Raw genomic sequence first — 22,883 nt, 5'->3', positions numbered from 1 at the left:
ATAACTAAAACTTGCTTGCTTATCTTTTATATTGGTGTAATGCGAACTTTGATGGTTCAAATAAAGTTAACTGAATTATGAATTTAATATCTTTGGACTGTTTAACAGTGTGAAGAATCACTCTGGGCTCCGTTGAAGCCATTTCTCATTATTTTTGATGTCCTCGCATCAACAGATCAACTGATAATTAAAGAGAAAAACGACTGATTGATACTAAAGATATCAAAGTGGTACTTATCATCAAAAAGGACCAAAGCAATTGAATAAACAGCAATAAAAGATCACAAGTCTTTATTAAAATGATCCGTGTGCAAAAAAATATAAACATGTATTTAAAAACAGGAAGTTGAACAGTTTGATGATGTGAGTGTAAGACATCTGAATCAGACACCATGAATGAAACCAAACCAGAGTTTTTGCATTTTGTTTGAGCGGTTTAACTTCAAATCACATATACTTTGCTTACATGCTGCTCATTTTCCAAATACAGGGTTTGTTCCTCCTTGCAGGCAGGATTTAATAGTTAATCTCTAAAAACAAGATAAACCCAAGACTGGAAACCTGCTGAAGACACACTTAAAAGACAAATCAGTGAACATCATGTGGCAGTTAGGTTGTAAAGGTGAAGTTGAAGGAATAGTTGTACTTATATCTGCCCATTAATTATGAAGCTGCAGCCATCAGACACTTATCTTAGCAGGGCATAAAAACTCAGTGAGACACAGCTAGCCTGTTTGTCCAAAGTATGGGAAGAGTTTTAATTTACAACCTTAGAGGCCATTTTAATCCTGATTTTCCTGTAAAGATGCAAGAAGACTAAAACTAAAACTTCAGTAATCAGATATCTGCATTTCCTAGAATGTCAAACTATCATAACTATGATTCATTACACGAACTTCAACACACACGAATTATCTAAGAATCCAAACTGTGTGTGATGTTTGCTGAATCGGCTAAAACCAGAAAAAAAGTGGTATGTTCCTTTAAGCAGGTTGTAGTAGCAGAACACTGTGCGAGTCTTTAATTAGTTTGGTGAGTTTGTTCCTCTGAGCTTCATCAACAGATGAGTCTTCAGCTGCACACACACACACACACTCTGTACATCCATACAGCTCACTGCTGAGCATCATTCAGTGTGTACTCAACGTGTCACGGTCACTAATTATCCAGGATGGAGCCAAAATGATCTCTCATAAAACCAGGGTGTTAAATGATGTATGATAAGAGACCAGAAAAATGTGGACACTTTGTTTTCTGCAGGTGGACCTTGAGTTAAGATTATTTTTGAACTGTTGGTTCACAGGCGACTGCTGTTGGTATCTTGGACTTTTTGCACGAGCTGTCGATCGACATGTTCCCACTTTCATGAAAAGGTAACTGTTCTGTTTCTTTGTGGTCGTCTGTATCTCTTTTTTTTTAAGTTCTTTTGGCTCTATTTGTGGTTGTTTTGTGTCTCTTTGCACTTGTTCATATGACTTTGTTGTTGTTTTGAATCTCTTTGTGGTTCTTTTGTGTCTCTTTGTGGTTGATTTGTGTCTCTTTGTGTTTTTTTTGTCTCTTTGTGGTTGTTACATCTCGTGTTTTGTGTCTGTAGTCATTTTGCATCTCTTTGCAGTTGTTTTGCGTCTCTTTATAATAGTCTAATGTATTTTTGTGGATGTTTTTCATCTCTTTGTTGTCATTTTGTGCCTGTAGTCATCTTGCGTCTCTTGGTGGTCGGATCGCATGTCCTAATGGTCATTTTAATTCTCTCTGTAGTTGACAATAAAATGCAGGCACGTCTTGCAAAAAAGTTGAACCTTTTTCTGTCTGTCTGTGTAAGTTTTGTGTTTTCCCATGCTGAGACAATTATTCCCTGAGAGAAAATATAGTTCAAGTTGAAAGTTAGAGTAAACACTGAATGATGGTCAGAACGTGTCACAGATACAGTTTGTGTAGTTTGGCTGCGTCATAGACTCCAGTCATCAGCAGAGTACAGGAACAACCAAAGCATGAGGGTCTAAAATCAGACTCAGGAACATCCAGATTCTCATCATCAAGTTCTATCCCTGTTAGACTCAACTGTCTGTTTGACTTTAGGGCCTTTTGTTTGATGGTGGTAAACTAGAATCCATGAAAACCATCTGCACTCACGCTGTTTCAGACTTCTGAAGATGACTGAAGTCTGAAGAAGAGCGTGAGCTGGAACAGTCCAGTGGATGTTCTGACCTTGTTCTCATGGTTTCATGGCTGTGTTCCTTTGCTTTTTACAATATCTGGATATGACTTCCATGCATCATAAAGTAGATTCCCCAATTCTGCCTTTCACTCAGGTGGTGCTGAAATATTTCATTAGTGATTCGAGTTATAGCAAGCAACAAATATAAGAAAAATACCTCATTCAGTCACTGTTGAGACTTGTAATACAACAAAGAAAACTTCCACCAGTTACCATAGAAATATAAAACATTTTTAGAGTGATGTCAGCAATAAGAACATTTCTATTATTAATTATTGATAATTCAACGTATATAAAGTCATGAGATATGTTCTACATGTGTTTAGGTCTTGAAATGATCATTAAAGTGAATAAAGTGCAATGGAAAGATATCTGTTAATCATGCTTCCCACCAAACTGCCTCTTCCTCTTGTTTTTTCTTTAAAAAACAAGTCTGGATTTTCTTTACTGTCAACAAATCCATGAAAAGATCAAAATCAACTCTGAATCGATTAAGCGAACGCGACTGTTCATCAGCCCTGAAAATCCACAGAAGAGAAAACAATCGCTTCTCCGTGTCTGGCATCCGTAAACAGCTACATTAGCGAGCCAGAAGTCTTCAAACACGGATCAGAGTCGCAGTTCTGCCAAAAAGTACAAAATCTACTGAAGCTGATACATAATGAACAGAAAACACCCGATTAACTGCTCAAGATCTGATCCCTCGCTTTGTTGGAACTATGGCAACGAGTATTGTTGTCATCAAGTCGAGTAAATCGTGACACACGGCTCTTTGCTCTCGTCACACAGACACTGTCTGTGTGTGAAGGAATAAATACTGCAGGTTATCATTGATTCAGATCAGATCCCCGTTCAGACGTGTCGCCTCGCAGGTCGCAACTACTCTAAACACATAAAAACCAAAGTTGGTTTTGGTTTTTTATAATTTTTGTTGACAATAAGAAATCCTGAACAACACCAGCCTCATCCTTCAAATCCTAAATAAAGAATTTATTTTACATCACTTTGTAGTTGTTCTGTGTCTCTGTAGTCATTTTAAGTCTCTTTGTAGTTATTTTATCGTTCTTTAGTCTTTCTGATTCTCTTTGCAGTTCTTTTGCGTCTCCTTGTAGTCATTTGATTGTAGATTGAAATCTGTCTTAAATGCTTCTTGGATGCATTTCCAGCATTTTTGATCTCTGACAGTTGTCCAATCTGCACAGGAGACATGAACTGCTGAAGTGTAAATGGGGGAGTTTCCCTCAGATTTCTGTCCAGGACCTGCACAGTTTCAGCTCACTTAAAGGTGATTTGTTTGCGTGAAAGCTGATGGACCTTTGTGGTGAACTGAAACACTCTGAAACTAGAGGCCTGGACCTTTAAAAAGTGCACAAGATTCATAACATCAGTCAGAGTGAGTCTGAACTACAAAGTCCAGACAGGAAACACAAACCTGTGTCTCCATTGTCTTCTGTCTCTTTCAGCTGATGATGAAGACTCTTGGTCCGTCCTCTCTCATAGGAGGAAGACTCTCTATCACCATGTTGTCCATCAGTCCGTATTTATCCTCTTTTTTATTCCTCCTTCCTTCTTCTCTATCCCTTTCTGCTTGTCTGTTGGTTGAAATCTCATCCGCGAGCCCCACACTCTCCACCGGCTGAGACAGCTGACTGGTCAGCTCCTTCATCGTCACCTACAAGACATCAGAAGCAGGATTTGTTCTGGTATCACATCTGTGTTGCACTTTGTATCCCTGTAACCATACAGATTATGGTGATGATGCTGCTATGATTAGTGGCCAAAAGTATGCGGACACCAAACGATACATCCATAAATGATTGTTGGACAACTCATTCCAAACTCAGAGGCATCAACAGCCTCCACTCTTCTGGTTTCAGTCTGTCCACCAGGTGGTGGAACATGGCTGCAGACGCTCACATTCAGACAAAGAGCATAGAATTTCATGGAAATCCGTCAAAGAGTTGTTAAGTAATGAACTGACTAACTAACACTGCTATCCTCAGAGCCATGCATGGCTAAAATGTTTTTATACAAACCTTCTTTTGTATATTCATCAAAACTTCTCAAATGAGTCTTTAACTTTGTCTTAATTCAAACAATCCAATATAAAACACAGTTTAAGCCTGGCAGATTGATTAATAATTGGATAACTCCAAAAAAACGCATTAATGTGGAGAGGAGGGACCACCAACCTGCAGCTCTTTGAAGAGGTGGAGCATGGCCACGCCCACCACGATGACCAGGAAGGCCCCCAGCGTCGTCACTACGTCCACGGCCGCCATGCTCCTCCACTCCTGGAAGAGGATGATGGAGGTGGAGAGGACCACGGAGGTGAAGAGGACGTAGTAGATGGGGTAGACCAGCAGGGTGTTGAAGGTGTCCAGGGACTTGTTCAGGTAGTTCACCTGTGAGCATTAGAAAAACACTTTTGGATGATTCTTAAACACCTCTAATTTTATCTGTGATTTTTAATTTAGTGTCTGAGTACCGCTGAGACTCAGACACCACAGTGTCTATTGCTATTAAGCAGAAACATCATTAAGAAACTCCCTTTAAGATGATGACAAAACCAAATTTACAGCTCACCTGTGTTACTATGGAGACGATGAGAGTGAGCAGCAGGATCCAGGTGAGAGGACTTGCAAGCACTGAAATATCATAAAACACTAGACAGAGAGAAAAAGCTTCCTGAGTATTAAGAGTCTTCCGTAGACTCATCATTGCAACTTGACAGTCCAGTCAGAGATTCAGGTGTGCTATGCTAATAGCAGCTAACATAGCCTGGAGCCACTAGCCTGCAGCAGACACAGAGGTCTGGTAAGATCACTTTCTGATGTGGAAAATCAGCTTGGCTTTTGTTTGAATTAAATAATTCACATTCAGTTTTTTAATGCATAAAAACATGGAAATGTTTTTCATCTCTCACCGGTGTTGATGGCGATGGCGAGGCCCTTCACGGAGGAGACGGTGAAGGCTCCGAGCAGCGAGCAGATGCTGATGTAGACGAGGATGTTGGTCCGACCGACCCGTGGAGCGAAATACAGCACGAGAACCGTACACAGAACCAACACTGCCGACATGTACACCAGGAAACCTAACACACACACACAAAACCGAGTTAGTCTGACCAGTCCTGATGCTAAGCAAAGCTAAGATGAGCGAGTACTAGCTGTAGCTTCAGCTTTCCTTTCCATTAAATCAAGATTACAGATTAGCCCTCAGCCTAATACTTTGAGCCAGATGATAATGTTTTATTTATCTAATGTCTTATTTCTAATTTAAGCAGCTAAAATATTTACTATGTTGTCATTCTAACATTTGCTACTTAGCACTAAACAGAGAGTAGAGCTGAAGTTGATCTGCAGGTATTTGGTCATAAACCAAAGTGTTCGATACTTTTTGTCCTGATGATGGCGCTACACGAAAAGTCAGAGCATCAACGAATGAACAATAACTCACTTTGTATGATTTTTTCTCCTGATTTTTGAAACTAAAGACAAACAGACTCAGTTCGGTTGTTTCGTTCTGCTGAAATAATATTTGGCCTAATAAAACCATAATCATTAAAGAAAATCAGGTGTCAAATTCAAAAGTAATGTAATGAATCAAACTACCAGCTGACAGTGAACAGGTGAACTGCTCGTAAACAGTCTAACAGACTTTATTAACGCCCTCTCACCAGGCTCCAGCAACTTGTTGGTCATTTCCTGTAGTGATGTCACTTCCTGTTCTTGTGGGGCATGGATAACCAACAGGATGCTTCCCAACACACACAGCAGACAGCCGAGCTTCCCCACCACGTTCAACACCTCCCCCAACAGATGGGAGGACAAAACTGCACTAAAATGTGCACGCGCACACACAGACACACACACACAAACAATGAGTCAGTTTTACACTGAAATATCTTATCACTAAGTGTGTTTTGGCTTCAGAATACAGTATCTGTCTTTCTGTGTGATCTTTAACTATTCTTGTATTTACCTTGAACCTTTTCCAAAACCTTTGTGCTGATAAGTGCAGTCAAACTGAAACTAGCATTGAACTTTGAGAACTACGGCTACCTGATGAGGACGCTCAGAGCGCCCAGCGGAGTCACCAGTGTGGCCGGAGCAAACATGTAGGCGGCAAAGTTACAGGCTTCTCCTGCTCCCACTGCAGAGGGAGAGAGCAGTGAAATGAAAAGGCCTCTGCTGAGGAATACACACCCAAAAAAGTCAAGTTTCCATCCATGTTTTAGGTGCATTTTCAATACAAAACTGCATAAAAAGCACTGAAATAAACTTGAAATATGAATAAATGTGCTTCCTGTTGTCTGAGGTGTGAAAGTTGTGGGGAGAAAAACAGAAAAGGAGTTCGTGAATAATTGATGATGTCCACGAAACCATCATGTTTGAGCTTTGACTGGAGCTCATTGATGACTTCTTCGGCAGTGGTTTAATGGCACCAACTGGAGATTAGCTCCACCTGCTGTTCACCTCCATCAGCCAATGAGCTCACATTCACACAACAGGAATAAAGGGGCACAAGCAGCAATTTGCATTTTCTGTTGAAGATTTTCTTGAAATTTCTTCATAATTTGTGTTGCATTTGAATGGGAGCTTCCAGTTCCAAGACCTGTGCCCTTCAGCCACCCATTCAAAATACAGAAGACAAAGCAGCTCATCATCTGAAAGCACTTTAGCAAGATGAAACATAGGTGTGAGCTGAGGGAACTAAGTCTAAATTGCACAAAGATTTTAACATAAGGTGTTGTCCTGTTGTATTTTTTAACTTTAGATGAAGGTAGGCTGGCAGTTTCCCCTTGCTTCCAGTCTCTGTGCTAAGCTAGGCTAAACAGGTTCTGGCCCTATGAATATGATGGTGTCCATCTTCTCATCTGGCTCTGAGTAACAAAGCAAAGAAAATAATTTCCGAAAATGTCGAATTCCTCCTGTAACTTTAATGTAATCACACTTACACAGAGCTATGGACCAGAAACTGAGATAGAAATACAATTCTTACTGGTCAACAAGCCCCCCCACCACAGCCAGTCCTTCAGGTAGCCATGACCTCCGTCACCTACAAACACACAAACACACCCACACACACACACACATATTTAAACAAAACACCACTTTATTATTATATATAAGTGATATATAACTGGGCGTCCTGATCATGCGAAAAAAACTTTGATATTTCAAGAAAATAAAACAGCTTAATTATTATCTAAGGATAATAATTGTAGATAATAAATACGAGCACCATAAAAACTTACTTACAAAATTACATAATTAAGATTTGATCTTGAGACAATGACTCTAACACAGTTATTAGCATTCATGGCTGTTGCTGAGTTTCTAGGTTTAGTTTCCTGTTAGGCAGCTGCTCTGTAAGTGACCAGTGAAGTGGAAAGAAGTCAAGCTATGAAAAACTGTTTGTCCAAGTTTAGCAACTCTCTATTTGGCCGAAAGGCAGAAACCAAGCAGCCAACCAGTCTTTATCTCTAACTGAAGCCTTTCCCATCACTGTTTTATCACTGAACTGGAGAGCCTGAACAATGTTTGTACATTCAATATTTTAGTGTACTCTAAAAAGGCTGTCAGGAGTGAGACCTCTTTTCACGTCAGAAAACATACCATCCAGACGCTCTGACATCCAGCTCTGCTCACCTGCTCTGGTGTGACCGGTGGTGGCCAATCGGAGGAGAGCTTTCTTCTTTAGAATGACGCTCCCGCCAATCAGAAAGGCGGACAGCAGGGCCAGAGTCAGGCCCAGCCATTGGTTGTAGGTAACATTTGTCTGCAAATCTGGAAACAAACATTAAGTCAGCCGAGTGTGTGTTTATGAGGGTGTGTGCCACTATGCTGTGTTTAAAGACTTTATCTGACCTGAAAACAAATCCAAAGAATTTAGTGAATGAGATTATTTCATGATAAGAAGACACTGATCAATCTGATGGTGTTAACTAGACACTTATGAATATATAGTCCTGTGTATTAATACAGGTTCTCATGTGTATACTTTATTGTAATTTACATGTGAAACTTCTCATTTGATTGCTGGCTATGACGTCTGAAGTGTAGCACCTGAGTAATAACAGTACAGACTTTTTAACATTTCACTAGAATCTATTGGCCAGTAGACCACTTATCAATTACCCTGAGCATTAGTCTCCTCATCAATAGACTTATTGTTTGGCCTGTAATAGAGGTTTGAAACTGTGAGGTGGTGTGGGGGATGAAAGGTACATGTGCAACAAGAACAAGGAAGTTAACAGCTGATTTGGTTTTGTGTGGGCTTAAAGAAACTGGACTCAGGCTGTAGCCCACAGCCTAAGTCACTGAATCCATGGCAACATTATACTTCCTGTTTACAGCCCCCAGCGATGATTTTTTTTTGACAGAATGTCCCAACAGAATGGTTCTTGTGGTTCTGGGAGTGTCCCACAGTGCCAGAGACCGGAATGGAAACAGAGACAAGAATACTACTACTACTACTACTAATAATAATAATAATAATAATAATAACAATAATAATAATAACAATAATACATTTATAGAACGGTGCAGTGAATCGGGTAAATTCTCAAAACAAAACACCCTGCGTCGACTCCTGAACATACATCAACAATGCATGCATTTAAAACAGAAGAGAATGAAACCAATGAGCTGTAAGCCCTACTCACTCCCGGTAGAATCACAAATATCAAGGAAAAATGACCAAATCAGCAAAATCTGAGCAAGTCAACAAAATAAGACAAAACACTCTGCTTCTGCATCCAGTTGGACTTGCGCATTTGCACATGGAAGACGGAACAAAAATGTGTTGCACACGTGACGTCATGGAGACGCACCTGTTGGAATCTCAGGGTAACAGGTGATATCATCATGATTGGGTATGAAAGGAGCATTCGTTCACAAGCAAGGATGGAGCGAGGTTCACCACTTTGTCAACACATGATTGGATAAGTGAGATTAGCACATGGACTCAAGAACACTTCAGAAAACTGTGTCAGTAAACACAGTTCGTTTGCCAGTTGTCCCAACCTTTTTGGAATCAGTGCTGTAACACAGCACAGTACAGAATACAGAATTGGCACTAACATGAGATAAATCCCCCTTTTCCAACTTTTGTGAGATACATAACACTTTTATACTCATCTGGTTGGCAAATGTTCCCTGAAATGATATTAAAAATTGTGCTTATAATAGACTCTGGGGTATATCATTAACCCGGAACTGTGGCTGACTGTAGCTCATGTTTATGTCCCTGAGGCTCGTCTACAGTAACACTAACAGTAAAAGACTGACTGCAGTAACTTCAGCCTCATTGTTTCACTTTAAATTCAATCTACCAAACAATGTGCCACCGTTCTTCATCTTTCTGACTGCATTGTGTGTATTGAGGAAGTGCAAAGACATTTTCCTCTTTTTGACAAAGGATTTTATTTTCCACAACTGCAAAAACAAAAACACATTGTGAGTTTGTTCTCGTTTTAAATACATTTTTTCTTATGAAACAATGATCCACTTTGTGTGTGTGTGTGTGTGCGCGAAGGCATACCTGCTGTGTGAGTGTTGTTGTTGTCCAGGTGTGGGTGGAACAGGGGTTGAACCTCAGGGACCACGCACACTGTAGACTGAGATCCGCACCACAACCTGACGACAGACCCTGCAGAGACAGACGGCATCAGATTAGATCAATTAGCTTTCATGTTCTGGGACTGTTTCAAACCTTTTATTGTTTCCTGGTCACTTTTCGAGACTTGCCAGAGCCCCAGATTTAAAGTTAAGGATCAAACAGCGAGGCTGAGAAATAGACAAGCAATTATGTTTGTGGAAGTAAGAGACATCTGGTGTTTTTAAGTTTTTTTTGGGTGGGACATGCTTGCAGTAATGAAAAAGATTAATCTCAAGAGTGATTACAGTGGCAAACACGCTAAACTGGATGAGCTGCTAGGACAAATGTGCTTGGATAAATTTAAGTTTTGTGGTGAGCGAGCTGATGGAAGCTGAACCCGCATTCAGAAGGAGGATTTGTGAGGGGGGCCTTGTTGCTGGTGTGGAGCTGCTACAACCAGACAAAGAAAAAATGTTCCAAAGTGTCAGTTTATCTGGAATAAATCACAGAGGTGAAGGAAACCTGACATGAAACTCTGAGGATTTCTTTATGAGAGGTTTCAGGACAAGAAAAGCAAACACAAAGGAACTGAACATGTTTCCTGTTTACTGTGGAAGCAGCTGACAACCTATCAGGAAAGACCTCCCACTGGTAACACATCCACTGTTTGTGGAAATGTCAATCTGTTCACACTCCAGCAGCTCCAGCCAAACGAGCTGTTGACACCATTTCATTTGCCAGACTCAAGGCTTCTTTCTCACATCCTCAAATCCTTCTCTCTTGTAAAAGTGAAGTGCACTGTTTGAAAATACAAACAATAAACCATATATGCGTGCGCTGGTTTTTTTAATAGTAAGCATCCAAACCTTTCACAGGATGATAGAATGAATATAGATTTTAATCCTAATTCTGATCTAATATAATCTAATCTAATTGGCCTTTATTTTAACATTTTATGCTTTTTTATTTTGATATGATGCCACTATATACTGTGCTATACCTGTATTACATGGACCAACTGCTGAGGATAGTGATGTTATGCCAGGGACATGTAGCTTTAGCCTCACACTTTAGCATATTATCATGTACATAGATATCAAGTATATACTTAAGACTGTTTCACTGGGTTCTTGTTTTAAACTGTTTCACATGAGCTGGAGACGGACTTCTCAGGTGACTTACACAGTTTAAGCATTAGCATTAGCTTACATTAGCTAGCTACACAAAATCTGCTAGCGAGAATCACTTTAGCTGACAAAATCCACGGTGGTCAGCTGGAGATGAGAAGCCTGCCCTCGTTTACGCCTGCGAGGGATCGAAAACCTTGCGTTTCAAGACTTACTGTGAATTTCGATGGTAAACGTGCCGCCGTTATGAGTGTAAACTCAGTAAGTGCAGAGACAGAATGGAAGGCTTGACATGCATGGCAACAGTAACTAAGGGGGGGGGTAAAAAAAAAATAAAAAAATGCAGTCTGACATGTTTGTTCTGTCAGTCTCAGTCAAACCACAGCATTATTTATTTTTTCTATAATATTAAAACAAGCTCATGTTAAAAAGCTAAACAGCCATGGCTGAACGTGAAACTCCTCAAACTGTCAAACTTTATGACCTGAATTTGACAAACCTCCACAGAGAAGACAAGTTCCCTGAGATTTCGTGAGTGTGTTTCTTCTCTGTCTGAACCCTTTGTGCAACTGGCGAAGGGTTGTGTCATACTGGTTTGACCACTGTGCAGATTCGAGCAACACGGCGCGAGCAGAGCAGTTCAATATTTACACTGTCAACAAAGCGGCCTCAGTATACACAGACTATAGTAACACTGACAGTGCAGCAGTTTGGATTGCACTTAACAAGAAGTGGAGACAAAAAAAGAATTATTTCGTGGGAAATAAAGGCTTTAAAATGGATGGAACAAGCTTAAATATCTTGAAGCAACAATATGGAGGAGGATCTTTGATCAGGATGCTTTTCAAAACTAAATCTGCAGAAAAAATATATGTACTTTACAGGGTTTTTAATTTCTGACTAACTTGTGAATATTTCCATGACATTTCCTGTAAGGAACTACATCACTTGGCACTAATTACAGGGGAAACACAGATCACTTGGTGCACTACTGAGCTTTTCCTTTAAGAATATTCCTTATAATTAGCACCAAATGGCAAAGGACTGAACCAGGAACTTGCAAACAATGAAGCTAACATTTGACAAAGATATCAAATCTTAAAGTTATCTAAAAGTAGAAAGATTTAAATTCACAGACAGTTCAGGCAGAATGAGGTGATGATGGTTCTGTCTCCCCTCTGATTGGTGCAAATTGAGATCTTATAACTGACCCTTGTTAGAGGTTGTTACCCCCAGTGTCCCCAGTTATTCTTTGCTTAAGTTCAAGCTGTTGTATGGTGGTGCAAGTGGCTCAAAAGTGTGCTTAAATACAGTACTTGTACTTGTAAGTCTAAGTCAATGTACTTAGTTTGCCTGCTTCCCATTGCTGTTAAATACAAGTGCAGTGAAAAAATGAAATGTAGTGAAGTAGATGTTCAAGCAATGTAGATGAACAAAATTTAGAGTATTTAAAATAGCCGCACTTCTTTTCCCCACAGAAGGAGCAAACACATGAAGAAGACAAAGGATTAGATGTGTGGCGCTAAAATCTTCCACCTTGACGCAGAATTACGATGAGGATTATTAGAAAAGCCGTCCTTACCGTTCCTGCACGTCTCATTGTGCAGCTGAACATCTCGCATCCTGCTGCTTCGTTGGCGGATCAATCCACAGAAACACAGCAGCGACCTGGAAGCTGAACAAAAGTCTCGAAACGAAACCAGTTTTTATCCCGGTGCATCGAGCCGGTGCTCACAGGAACGACGACCCGGTGGCAGGTTCAGCTGGGCGCACTGAAGCGACCCTCTGTCCGCTGATATAACTTCACTGACATCGACTGAACCCAAAGCAAAGCGGCAGAGGAGGTAAACAAAGCGACACCTGACCCCGCCCAGCCCCGCCCCTCCTGCCGGGCCGAGTCGGTGTCACACAGCAGGTGTATCGTCTTTCCCTAACAATGGAACAACAGCTGGAAAGAAACTATCGAATATACAAGCATTCATACAGACTGAGTGAAATAAATCAGCCCTGATGCTCATATTCAAAGTTTGAATGGTGGACAGTAACTGAATACTTTTAATCAAGTAGGCTGGTCCTGTATGTTCATACTGACAGGAAATACATCTCACTTTATACTTATACTTCTCTTTAGAGGGAAATATCGTACTTTGTACTGCACAGCTTTAGTTTCTTTCATATGGTTTCACATATTCCTCACACAGAATGAAGACTTTATAAAACATTATGCTTTTTTATGTATTAAACTATCCAAAATGTGACGGGTTTTTTTCTTGTAAATGTTTTATTATTATTAATATTTGCATAAACATGGTGAGGGTAACACTTTGGGGTGCGGGCAAGTTTTACAAATAATCAGTGGAGAAAATGTCATACTTGCAAGACTACAATTCTGATATTAATCAGATTAATATTCATAATTGCAATCTTGCATAACTCACAGGGACCATTTTCCTGCATTAAGTACTTTCACTTTTACTTGTAACGAAGTACGATATTTTTTTACAGTGTAGTATTAGTACTTTTACTTAAGTAAAAGATTTGAGTTCCTCCTCACTGGAAAGTTGTAAACTGTAAGCTGGGGGCAGCAGTCCCATTTCTAATCAGAGGACCAGTACGAACTGAAGAAGACAAAAAGTAGAAGATAGGGAAATAAGGCAGAATAAATTACAAATACAAAAAGGGACTGCAAAATAAATAAAGAGGAGACGTGTGATCCTAATACAGATTCAGATGTTTCTAATTTTTTTCCATCGGTGAGAATAAGACCAGTTTAAAGATTTGCAAATAAATGAAGGTTGAACTAATCCAGAGAGCAGCAGACAAACTTTATCATGTTGTTAGTTTAATTTTCTGTTGTTTGCATGTTAGTAGTACTTGTGTTTGACATTTGTTTGTGCACTATTGTTTGTATCATGTGGTTTGTTTGTGTTCTGCTTCAATCCATCTATCTATCATGTCTTACTCTTGTGAAATATGAAATTAGATAGAGGTTGTAATTATTATTACATTTCTGTACATATTATTAGACTCATAATGATTTTTATATGAAAACACTGTGTTTACTCCACCACTGTTAGTTTGGGAGTGACACTACATCATGTAATCTTCAGGGTTACACCTTTAAATGTGGTTCAAAGATCATGTAGCATCATAACCAAGTCAGCATGATAATAAACACACATCTTGATATTCTATCAATTCACAAGACTTTATTTTCTAGGAAAAATAATTTCATCCATTTCTCAGCACTTCATTTGACAGCAGTTGGTTTATCAGAGAGACGATGTCATTGCCGCTCCTCTGATGGTAGGGTGGGGGGTGGCGGGGTTCAGGCTAAGTTAGCCAAGAAGCAAAGCTATGCTATGCTAAGCAAGGCTAACCAAAGCCAGGCTAAGCACTGTTCAGTTGCAGTAGTTCTGCAGGTCGAAGATGTTGCAGGGTCGGTGGCAGCACTGCTCCACGATGCCTCGCTTCACCATCATCTCCATCTGGTCCTTGAAGGCGTACTCGGCCACCTCGTTCTCGCCACCTGTCGCCGCAGCTCCGCCCGCCTTCGAAGGGAGGAAACCTAACAGGGCAAACAGGTAGAGGGTCAGAGGGGAAGTCATCACCCTCCGAGATACATTTTTTAATCAAAAGACTGGAACTGGAGAGTTTTAGTTCCAAGCATAATTCCAAGACCCTGTATGTCGTTTGTAGTTTTAGTAGTTGGTGGTCTCACCCAGCAGAGGGTCCACGTCTCTCTTGGGGTTGTAAAAGAAGCCTCTGTCCCCACAGACCAGGTAGAGGGCGTCGACCAGGTGAGAGCCACACAGGTGCTGTGGGGGCGCGACGGCCTGTGTGCTCGGCCATGATACGATCAGTAAGATCAGCAGAGAGACAGACTGGAGCCACAGAGCCGCCATGCTGGAACACACACACACACACACACACACACACACACACACACACACACACACATAATGAAACGTACAACAATAAAAATAAATATACAAAACATTACATATGATGAAAAGACAAAAAGGAATGAAAGACAGTATAAGTGAGTGTGTGATAAGAATATTCATGTAAAAAATGTGTGTATAGGATTATAAGTAACAAATATTTTAAAAGGTCGTATAAAACAATACATACATACACGAGGAGACAGAGTTCAGAGGATGAAAAGTAGAGGAAGACAACGGAGTGAGACAGGAAAGAAGAAACAAGGACGAGGAACAAAAAGAGGAGGAAGAGATGAAGGTGTAGATACAAGTGCAGCGGAGGAAGAAGAGTAGGAGATGGAGGAGGAGGTAGAGGAGGAGTAGCAGAAAAAACTCAGCTTTGAAGATGTCAAAGGGAGGTGTAGGTGCAGAGTAGATGGAGGAGGAGGAGTAGAACAACTCACCTGTAGTGGAGGAGGAAGATGAAGGGAAGAAAATGGAGACGTAGAAAGAGAGGAAGGAAGAGGAGGCGAACAGCTCCTAGATGTGAAGGAAGTTGTAGATAGATGAGGAAGAGATGGAGGAAGAGTACCACCAGTAGAGTTAGAAGAAGAGGAGGAAATGGAGGTGTAGATCAGCAGAGGAAGAGGAGTAGAACAACTCACCTGCAGAGTCGGAGTCAGAGGAGGAGGAGGAGGAGATGGACGAGGTGACTCTGCGATGAAGAGTAGAGCAGCTGAGAGCTGGTTGGCGTGAGGCAGAACAGAAGGCCTCCTCTTCATTTATACTCCATCGCCACCACCTGGACACGCCCACAGCTGTGTGTGTGTGTGTGTGTGTGTGTGTGTGTGTGTGTGTGAGCTGTCAGTCAGCACACATTAAGTTACTCAGTTACTTCTGATTGACTGGTCGCATCACTTAGTAAAACAAACAGAGCTAATGAGCCGACATGATCTGATCACCTCTATAGACAAATATTGATCACCAATCAGCTCCCTGCTGCACCTGCTGCTGCTGCTGAGCTCAGCACCCCGACAGGTTACTGAACTCATGTTACTGAAGCAGCTACGATTAATCTTTTATGATAAAAATGTCTGAAATGATCAATGTGTTGGTGTCTCTGGTAGTGATGAACCTTCAGAGATTCATCAGCTGAGTCTGCAGCTCCTCTCAGCTTTACAGTGACTCTCAGCTCATTGCTTATCTGTCCGGACACAACACACCTGTTCAGGTGCACTGTCACTCTCGTTTTCAGAGAAGAAGCCACTGAACACCGCCTGCAGCACACAGCAAACAGACACAGCTACAGCCAAGTGGAGTTCAGCTTGCTTCCGAAGGCTAAGTGGCTGTTAATTCCTTTTCTCTTAGAATGAGAAAGATTAGATAGAAAAAGGTGAAATATCACGAAAAATAAGTGTTTCCTGGTGTCTGAGGTGTAAAAGTTAAGAAATCAAACATCGCCTCCAGAGAAGAGCTGAAAACATCGGGAGCGATGAGGAGGCTCTAACCTTCCTCATATTAATACATGAAACTAACACAAATGTCTGATTTCCATCATGTTTTCCATCGTTTGAGCTTCGACTGGAGCTCTTTTAATGACTTCATCTAGTTGTGTCCTCTTCTTCAGTGATTTAATGGCACCAACTGGAGAATTAACACCACCTGCTGCTTATCTCCATCAAAGGATGAGCTCACATTCAAAGAACAGGAGTGGATGGAAACAAGCTGTCATTTACAGTTTCTTTTGCCGATTTTCTGGAAAATTGTTCAAATTGCCAACATGTCCTCCGGGAGTGGATGCAAAGAAGTTTTTTCATCTGTTGTTTTGAAGAAAATGAAGCATTATTCCTGACGTTTCCTTATTCTAGTCAGCTCCACAACAGCACTTACTACTGGAAATTAAAACCGTCATGATTTTAAACAACAGCTGCTTTGTGAGCACAGACAAAACTACAGCTCCCATGAAAATTCACTGCTGTGGCTGTAAAAAAACGCAGACACGCCTTATCCAAACATATGAAACGAGCCACACGGCTCAGAAACTCCGCTCCAAAGCTGTGTTTTTAATTATTAGTGTAGTTTTAAATGTTAGTGGGATTTCAAATGAGGTTTTCTTAGCCAGCTGTACTTAAGTACAATGTGAAATGCTGCAGACCTGCTGTTTTCAAGCCCAGCAGCACACAGGGACAGGAAGTGTTTGCAGTACACCGGCGGTCCAGCGCATGGTCCAGGAATGAACATCAGTTCATCAGGGAAACTAAACAACCATTAAACAAACACATGGCTCAACACAGGAGGACCAACTGCTGTTCAGGTTTCCACAAACAAGTCCAGTTCACACGATTCAGATCTGAAGTAGTTTGTACTTTACTTGTGTATTTCCATTTCCTACTACTTTATGCTTCTAACTGCACTGCATTTCAGAAGCAAAACTTTTACTTTCTCACGTTTTAAATAAATCATACTATATATAAATATTATATATTGAGATCAAACTTTATTGATCCACTTTTACCTGGTTCTCCATTAAAGTGATGACATGAAGGTTACGCACTTTTACTTTTGGCACCTTAAATATGTTTTGATGCTAATACTTTTGTAGTTTTACTGAGGTGAAGTTTTGAATGCATTGTGGTATTGCTACTTCTATTTAAGTACAAGATCTTTGCACTTCTGCCTCCACTGTCAGCCAGTGAGGGAGGGCCTAACTCCACAGAAACGACTCCATCACGCACACACAGAGTGCTTAATGGGGGTCTTGCTGACGGAGCTCTTGTTGCAGCTTGTTTGTCACAAACTCAACAAGCCGTGACGAGCGTCATCGTGATGACGTGACGATCACTCTGAGAACTTCTCAAAATCAGAGCGAGGACGTCTCCCAGAAACCGGGTCTGCTGCTTGTCACTGGCTAAAAACTTCCATCTTATCGTCAAACAGTCCGTAACGGGAATGTGTGTGTACTTTCACATCAGCTGCATGTAGAGTGTCGTGACCAGTGCATTAAACTTACACCTTTAATACATTATGTTCACAGCACTTGTACTTTCTTGTGTTAAATAATTACCTGCAACTGCGATGTCATGTTAATTGTCTATTATTATATATTATTGTTTGGATTGGGTTGAATTTGCATGAAAGCTGCTCAAAAGGCTCAAAAACCTTGTGTTTTGTTGATATTGACCTTCCTTACTTGTACTCCACTGCTGTTTGTGTAACATTCATCATTTTAAAATTAGCCGTATCCCTTTTTAAATAATTTTCTTTTTTGTTTCCAACCTTTTTTAAAGCCAACGTGGAGAAGTATTGCAATGCTAACCCTTCACTTAGCAGACTCAAACCAGCTAATTCTGAGCAGAAAAGCAGTTTTTACACACAATATGTGCAGCGCTGGTAAAAATCACCTGTATTTACATAGGACTAGAACGATTTAAAAATGCTAGTATTCAGATCGTTTGTGTGAGCTTGTTTCCCCTTTCCCCAAAAAGACAAAACAAGCTGAGAACATATTTCACACAATGTTGTGTGACAACATCAGTATGTGGGCAGAGGCAGCACAATGAGGAAATTAAGATGGCAAGATCAGATAATTACAGCTGCCCCTCCAAATACTCTGCCATCGGAAAACTAAGGCTGTCAGTTGTTTATGTGTCTGTAACCGGAGCCAGTCGATCACAGCCGCAGAAGTATGAGGAAAGGGACCACAATCAGTGACCATCTCTCCATCACATGGCACAAAACTTTATTTCCTCAATGTGTGAATGCCCCCTCATATTCAAATGACATGTTTGTGCTTATTCAGTGCATAAAAGCTGACAGTCTGCAGAAGTGCAGTGTCACTGGGTCACATTTCAGCAGGAATATTAAGATTTACGATGACCCGTGCAGCTTAATAAACAATGACCCCACTTTATTCAGACAGTGGACAGTATTTATATATTTGATTAGAAGTTATTGGTTCTAACTTAAGTTATAAAGATGAGTTACATTATAAACTATTGCAGTGTGCAATTTTAAATTCTTCTTAAATTATTCTGCTATACTAACTTAACCAAATTTAAGTGGATTATGTGTAAGAGTTATTACAATATAAAATAAGTTAGTACAATTTATGGGAGAGTTAGCAGAATTAAGGATTAAAAGTTGTTTCAATGTAAATGTATAAGTTAGTACAACTTGCAGGAGAGTTAGCAGAAGTAAGGATTAAAAGTTATTACAATGTAAATTTATGTTAGTACAACTTACAGTTGAGTTGACAAAAATCAAAAAAGCAAAGCAAAACTTAAAATATTTAATATAATTGCCTAACTTAAAATTTTATCGAAGTTTGTTGCCTTGAAATTTTGAGTTCACCCAACTTTTCTTTTTTTGCAGTGCACTTTATTCACACAGTGGCAGCTGATAATTAACATTCATTTATCAATGGCTGGAATACTTGTCCAAAACTGGACGGAGCATGTTGTCATGTTTGCCATAAAAATTTTTTCGATTTCGATTACTGTTCGATTTTGCTGATTTAGTTGATGTATTGTTTCATTAAGAGGATATTACAGTTATGCTATTTTAAACGAATGAAGTGAAATGTGATGGCGATTCAGTCACATTATCAGGCCAATTACTAACACATTGTTTTAATTAAGAGCCAAAGAACAACTGGAACTGTTCTGTTCCAGAAGTAAGAAAACCTCGTTCAAAATCACACTGATGTTTGCAACAATGCATGACAACTTTTTTTTATTCATTATGTTTTGTTTTTTTTTTCTTTTGTGACTGTAGATGATTTTAAACAGAGTTAAAAGAAAAAGAGAGAGCTGGTGAGTTTAGTTACTGTGGACAAAATCAAACTGCAATGATGCAAGTAGTCACGCTGCCGTGCTGCCAAAGCTTCATTTTTCATGGGAGTTGTAGTTTTTTATGTGCTCACAAAGTAATCATTGTTTAACTTTGTAGAAAATAAACTCCAGGAACTCACTTTTCAGAAAGACAGATTACAGAAATGTTTGAGACATTGAAGAGGAAGTGATGTCAGGACTTTTACTTTATCATAGCTATGTTTTAACTGGTTTTGAAGTAATAATAACAATGATAATGATAATGTGTATAGCACTAATATCCTTGATATACATATATTGATATCTGGGCTTTCTGGGATCTCCACTGCTTCACTGTTGTAAGAATTTGACAAAAAACAAAACACTATTGTGAGAATAAAGCTGTAATTTCCTCATAGTGACAGCCACAATGTGCCATCATCCATCATACTGACACTGGTGCACTTTATCATGTGAAATGTTTTGATTTTTGGGAATGAGGAACAATTCACAGGACCATTCAGCAGGTTAAAGGTGAATCAGGAAAACAAAGGCATCCACCAGCTTCACACCTCTTTTTGCTGCACTACATAAATGTCCCACAGGTTTACAGGGGACACAGTTCACCTGTGCAAATTGCCAGCGTGAGAATGAAGATCGCCGCGACTTTCCTGTTGCTGCTGCCGCTGCTGGTGGTTGGGTCTGTCCCCACGGATCAGAGCAAGACGGGGGCTGATACAAAAACTGCTGCACTGACAGCTGCACACGACCAGCACTGTGCACAAGACATCCATGCTGTGCTGAGAGAGATGGCCGTCTCGCTTGCTCAGCAGAAGGTGGAGATGAGGTTCTTGCAAAGACAGAATAAAGGTAAAGCACTACGTCAGGTGATGAGAGAAGTATTAGCATGAGCAATACTTCCCCCTGAATCACTGTTGTGGTAGGAAGTATTTTCTTCCGCAAAAATATTTCCAAAGAAATTGATGGTGCTGTGAACTCAGAACGTCATTTATTCTCTTTTTTTCAGAACAATCGGCAAAGCTCAAGGAGCTGGAGAGGCAGCAGACTGAGGTCCACAAGCTGAAGCAACAGCTGCAAGGTAACCATCACAGCTTTGATCATTTCCGTAAAAACATGACAATAAATAGATATATTTTATGGCAACTGTTCAATTGTGTGGCATAAAGCTCAACCACCAGACTATTATTTATTCTGTTTATTTAAAAAAAACAGAATATATCACCCTCATTAGAAGGTGCATTTCTAGCTGCTTCTGCTGCAAGAGAGCTTTGTTTTTATGAAGTTAAATGATGGTGGCCAAACACGTTGAGCATTTCTAACATACTCATTTTAAAGTTGCACATTTTAACATGGTGGTCTATGGGGATTGACTCACTTTTGCAGCCAACCTCATGTGGCCATTCTAGGAACTGCAGTTTTGGGCTTCATTCATTTTGCTTGTTGAGATGAATAGATAAAGACCTAAAATTAGCAATTTAATGTTTAAAGATTTTCAGTCAGAATTTAACACATGGCCATTGCTCTGTCTCTTAGCCAAACAGGTGGCTTTCTCAGCCTCCCTGATAGCTCACGGCCACGGATTTATCGGACCCGTTAACAAACACACGACTCTGATGTTCAAACATGTGATCACAAACATCGGAAAGGCCTACAACCCGCACACAGGTACCTGAGCTCTGATCAGCTATGATGATGTCAGTCTGATTGGCAGATGACGCAGCTGAACAGTTGATTTAACATTTTAATTGACATAATTCCCAACAGGTGTCTTCAGTCCACCGGTGAGAGGAGCATACCACTTCGAGTGGTACATAGGTGCCCCTGGAAACCTTCCTGTAGGCGCTGTGTTGGTGAAGAACTCCGAGCACATTTTTCTTGCGTATGTGCATGTTAAGTCCTATTACGCTGCTTCTTCTAATGGTGCCACGCTGCTTCTAGAGGTTGGAGATGTTGTGTTTTTGCGTCTGTGGCCTAATTCGAGGGTGTTTGACAATCAGTTTCACCATGTCACCTTCAGTGGTCATCTTCTTTTCACCATGTAAGATGCAAAAGGATGCACTTTTCTTCACCTCTATGTTGGTCATGCAGGGTTTTTTTTTTTTTCTCTTGCACTTGAACAGATCTTAATCTGGGTGTGTTGAATCACTGTAGCACTGCAGAGTGAATGTCTCGCTGTTCTTTATGTATAAAAGCTGAATGAGCAGTGCAACAATTTATGGAAACTAAAATGTTCATTTTTCATCTGTATCCAAATACCCAAAATGATTTTTTTTCCTCAAATTTCAAAGTGATTTAATTTTCTCGTCATTTGGATTGAAGAATAAACATAACTGCTACACTATCTGTGGATTATTTTTGTTCCAAATTTAAATATTAACGTATGGAAAGCAGAAAATCAGTCAAGATGCTGAGACACGGTTAATGAACCAAGATTTAAACCACGTCTACTTCTGTGAGTCTGACTTATTTTCAGAAAAAATCATTTTCATTAAGAAGGTCTAAATGAGTTTGACCTAAATTACCATGGAAACTGATTCCCTCCAGAGCAGCCGATCCTGGTCATCCACCAGTGCAACAACTAATCTGACAGAGCGAAACACTGAGTCTCCTACAAAGTTCCTTCATGACAGTTCCTCTTTTCTGCTACACTAAACTCCAGTTAATTTTCACGTGAGCGGCACTAATTCTCACAGTCACAGGTTGTGATTGGTCATTTTTGATTGGCCACCAGGCTTCAAGGTAGCAGGATTGAGATCAGATACATGGGCGCATAAGTGAGGCATACTGCTGGTGAATGCACAGAGCAATGACCAATGAGTTATGGCCCTCATCACTGAAGTATTTTGGTTTAGTTTGGTTTAGTATTTTGTACGTGCTGCCCCCTCCAACAGACTTTGCTATTGGTTTACTCTTTTGAGGCTGCGCCACAACAACACATACTCCATTGACTTTGAGGTGAAATGTTTTTTTTTTTTCAAACTTCTATTTCCAAGCTCAAATGAGCTCAAATAAAAAATGTCTCTGTAGGCTGGAGAGTTTGTTAGCATGTTAGCATTCTGGCATTGGCATTTAGCTCAATAACAGCTGCTGGCATGGCTGTAGACTCTCGTCTGATTAAATAATTTGACACGATATGATTGAACAGCCACTTTATATTTGAGAGGCTGCTGTTCACCAACAT

At 40.2% G+C, this 22,883-nt stretch overlaps 3 protein-coding genes across 3 annotated transcripts; 1 reads left to right on the top strand and 2 right to left on the bottom strand.

Annotated features, from left to right (window-relative positions):
* Positions 1-276: 276 nt before the first annotated feature.
* On the bottom strand, positions 277-12,759 carry nipal4 (NIPA like domain containing 4). The gene is made up of 10 exons (XM_041951591.1): positions 12,533-12,759; positions 9,767-9,874; positions 7,873-8,010; positions 7,223-7,279; positions 6,283-6,373; positions 5,898-6,058; positions 5,145-5,312; positions 4,805-4,884; positions 4,411-4,623; positions 277-3,890 (listed from the first exon to the last, which is right to left on the bottom strand). The coding sequence occupies exons 1-10, from the start codon at positions 12,570-12,572 to the stop codon at positions 3,678-3,680; spliced, it is 1,269 nt and encodes a 422-aa protein (XP_041807525.1). The 5' UTR covers positions 12,573-12,759; the 3' UTR covers positions 277-3,677.
* A 1,385-nt stretch (positions 12,760-14,144) lies between these two features.
* On the bottom strand, positions 14,145-15,623 carry ins (preproinsulin). The gene is made up of 3 exons (XM_041951618.1): positions 15,539-15,623; positions 14,672-14,856; positions 14,145-14,518 (listed from the first exon to the last, which is right to left on the bottom strand). Exons 2-3 carry the CDS (start codon positions 14,853-14,855, stop codon positions 14,352-14,354), a joined length of 351 nt encoding a protein of 116 aa, XP_041807552.1. The 5' UTR covers position 14,856; positions 15,539-15,623; the 3' UTR covers positions 14,145-14,351.
* Positions 15,624-20,273: 4,650 nt separating this feature from the next.
* On the top strand, positions 20,274-22,043 carry LOC121616798 (complement C1q-like protein 2). The gene is made up of 4 exons (XM_041951606.1): positions 20,274-20,551; positions 20,709-20,780; positions 21,236-21,367; positions 21,467-22,043. Exons 1-4 carry the CDS (start codon positions 20,332-20,334, stop codon positions 21,742-21,744), a joined length of 702 nt encoding a protein of 233 aa, XP_041807540.1. The 5' UTR covers positions 20,274-20,331; the 3' UTR covers positions 21,745-22,043.
* The last annotated feature ends 840 nt before the right edge of the window (positions 22,044-22,883 follow it).

This window comes from Chelmon rostratus, chromosome 14 (assembly GCF_017976325.1).
Source record: "Chelmon rostratus isolate fCheRos1 chromosome 14, fCheRos1.pri, whole genome shotgun sequence".
Taxonomy (NCBI): domain Eukaryota; kingdom Metazoa; phylum Chordata; class Actinopteri; order Chaetodontiformes; family Chaetodontidae; genus Chelmon; species Chelmon rostratus.
This window is presented reverse-complemented; position numbering and strand designations above follow the sequence as displayed.